The 664-nt window shown below is 71.1% G+C and overlaps 1 protein-coding gene across 1 annotated transcript in view; it reads right to left on the bottom strand.

The window, feature by feature from the left end:
* The window catches only part of H696_06307 (hypothetical protein), a gene marked incomplete at both ends in the record, with an annotated part of 8,305 nt that overhangs the window by 2,858 nt on the left and 4,783 nt on the right, over positions 1 to 664 (bottom strand). The window contains one exon of the mRNA XM_009500049.1: positions 68 to 639. Within this exon, the coding sequence (XP_009498324.1) occupies positions 68 to 639 (572 nt within the window). The remainder of the gene's footprint in view (positions 1 to 67; positions 640 to 664) is intronic.

Below are 664 nucleotides of genomic sequence, written 5' to 3'. Positions count from 1 at the left end.
GCCCCGGCATGGAGGGCCGTGTTGTTTGTGCAGGCTGTGCAGGCGGCGGCCCCGGTGCAGGAGGCACAGTGGGCCGAGCAGGCCGAGCAGGCAGCATTGTTGGCGAAGAAGCCGGCCGGGCAGGCGGCCACACAGGCCCCGGCGTGCAGGAGCGTGCCATTCACGCAAGCGGTGCACGCGGCGGCCCCGGTGCAGGAGGCGCAGTCGGCCGAGCACGGGGCACAGACGCCGCCGCTGGCGAAGAAGCCGGCCGGGCAGGTGGCCAGGCATGCGCCATTGTGCAGAGTCGTGGCATTGGCGCAGGCCGTACAGCTTGAGGCACCGGTGCAGGAGGCGCAGTTGGCCGGGCAATCGATGCATATGCCGCCGCTGGCGAAGGTGCCACTCTGGCAGACGGCCACGCAGGCGCCACCTTGCAAGAGGGCGCCATTGGTGCAGGCCGTGCAAGCGGCGGCCCCGGTGCAGGAGGCACAGTCAGCCGAGCAGGTGCTGCAGACGCCGCCATTGCGGAAGGTCCCGGCCGGGCAGGTGGCCACACACGCTCCCGCATGGAGGGCCGTGTTATTTCCACAGGCTGTGCAGGTAGTGGCCCCGGTGCAGGAGGAGCAGTTGGCTGAGCAGGTGTTGCAGACGCCGCCGCTGGGGAAGGTCCCGGCCGGGCAGG

The sequence above is a fragment of the Fonticula alba genome, assembly GCF_000388065.1.
Source record: "Fonticula alba strain ATCC 38817 unplaced genomic scaffold supercont2.71, whole genome shotgun sequence".
Taxonomy (NCBI): domain Eukaryota; order Rotosphaerida; family Fonticulaceae; genus Fonticula; species Fonticula alba.
Note: the sequence above shows the minus strand (reverse complement) of the source record. Positions and strands in the feature narration are given on the sequence as shown.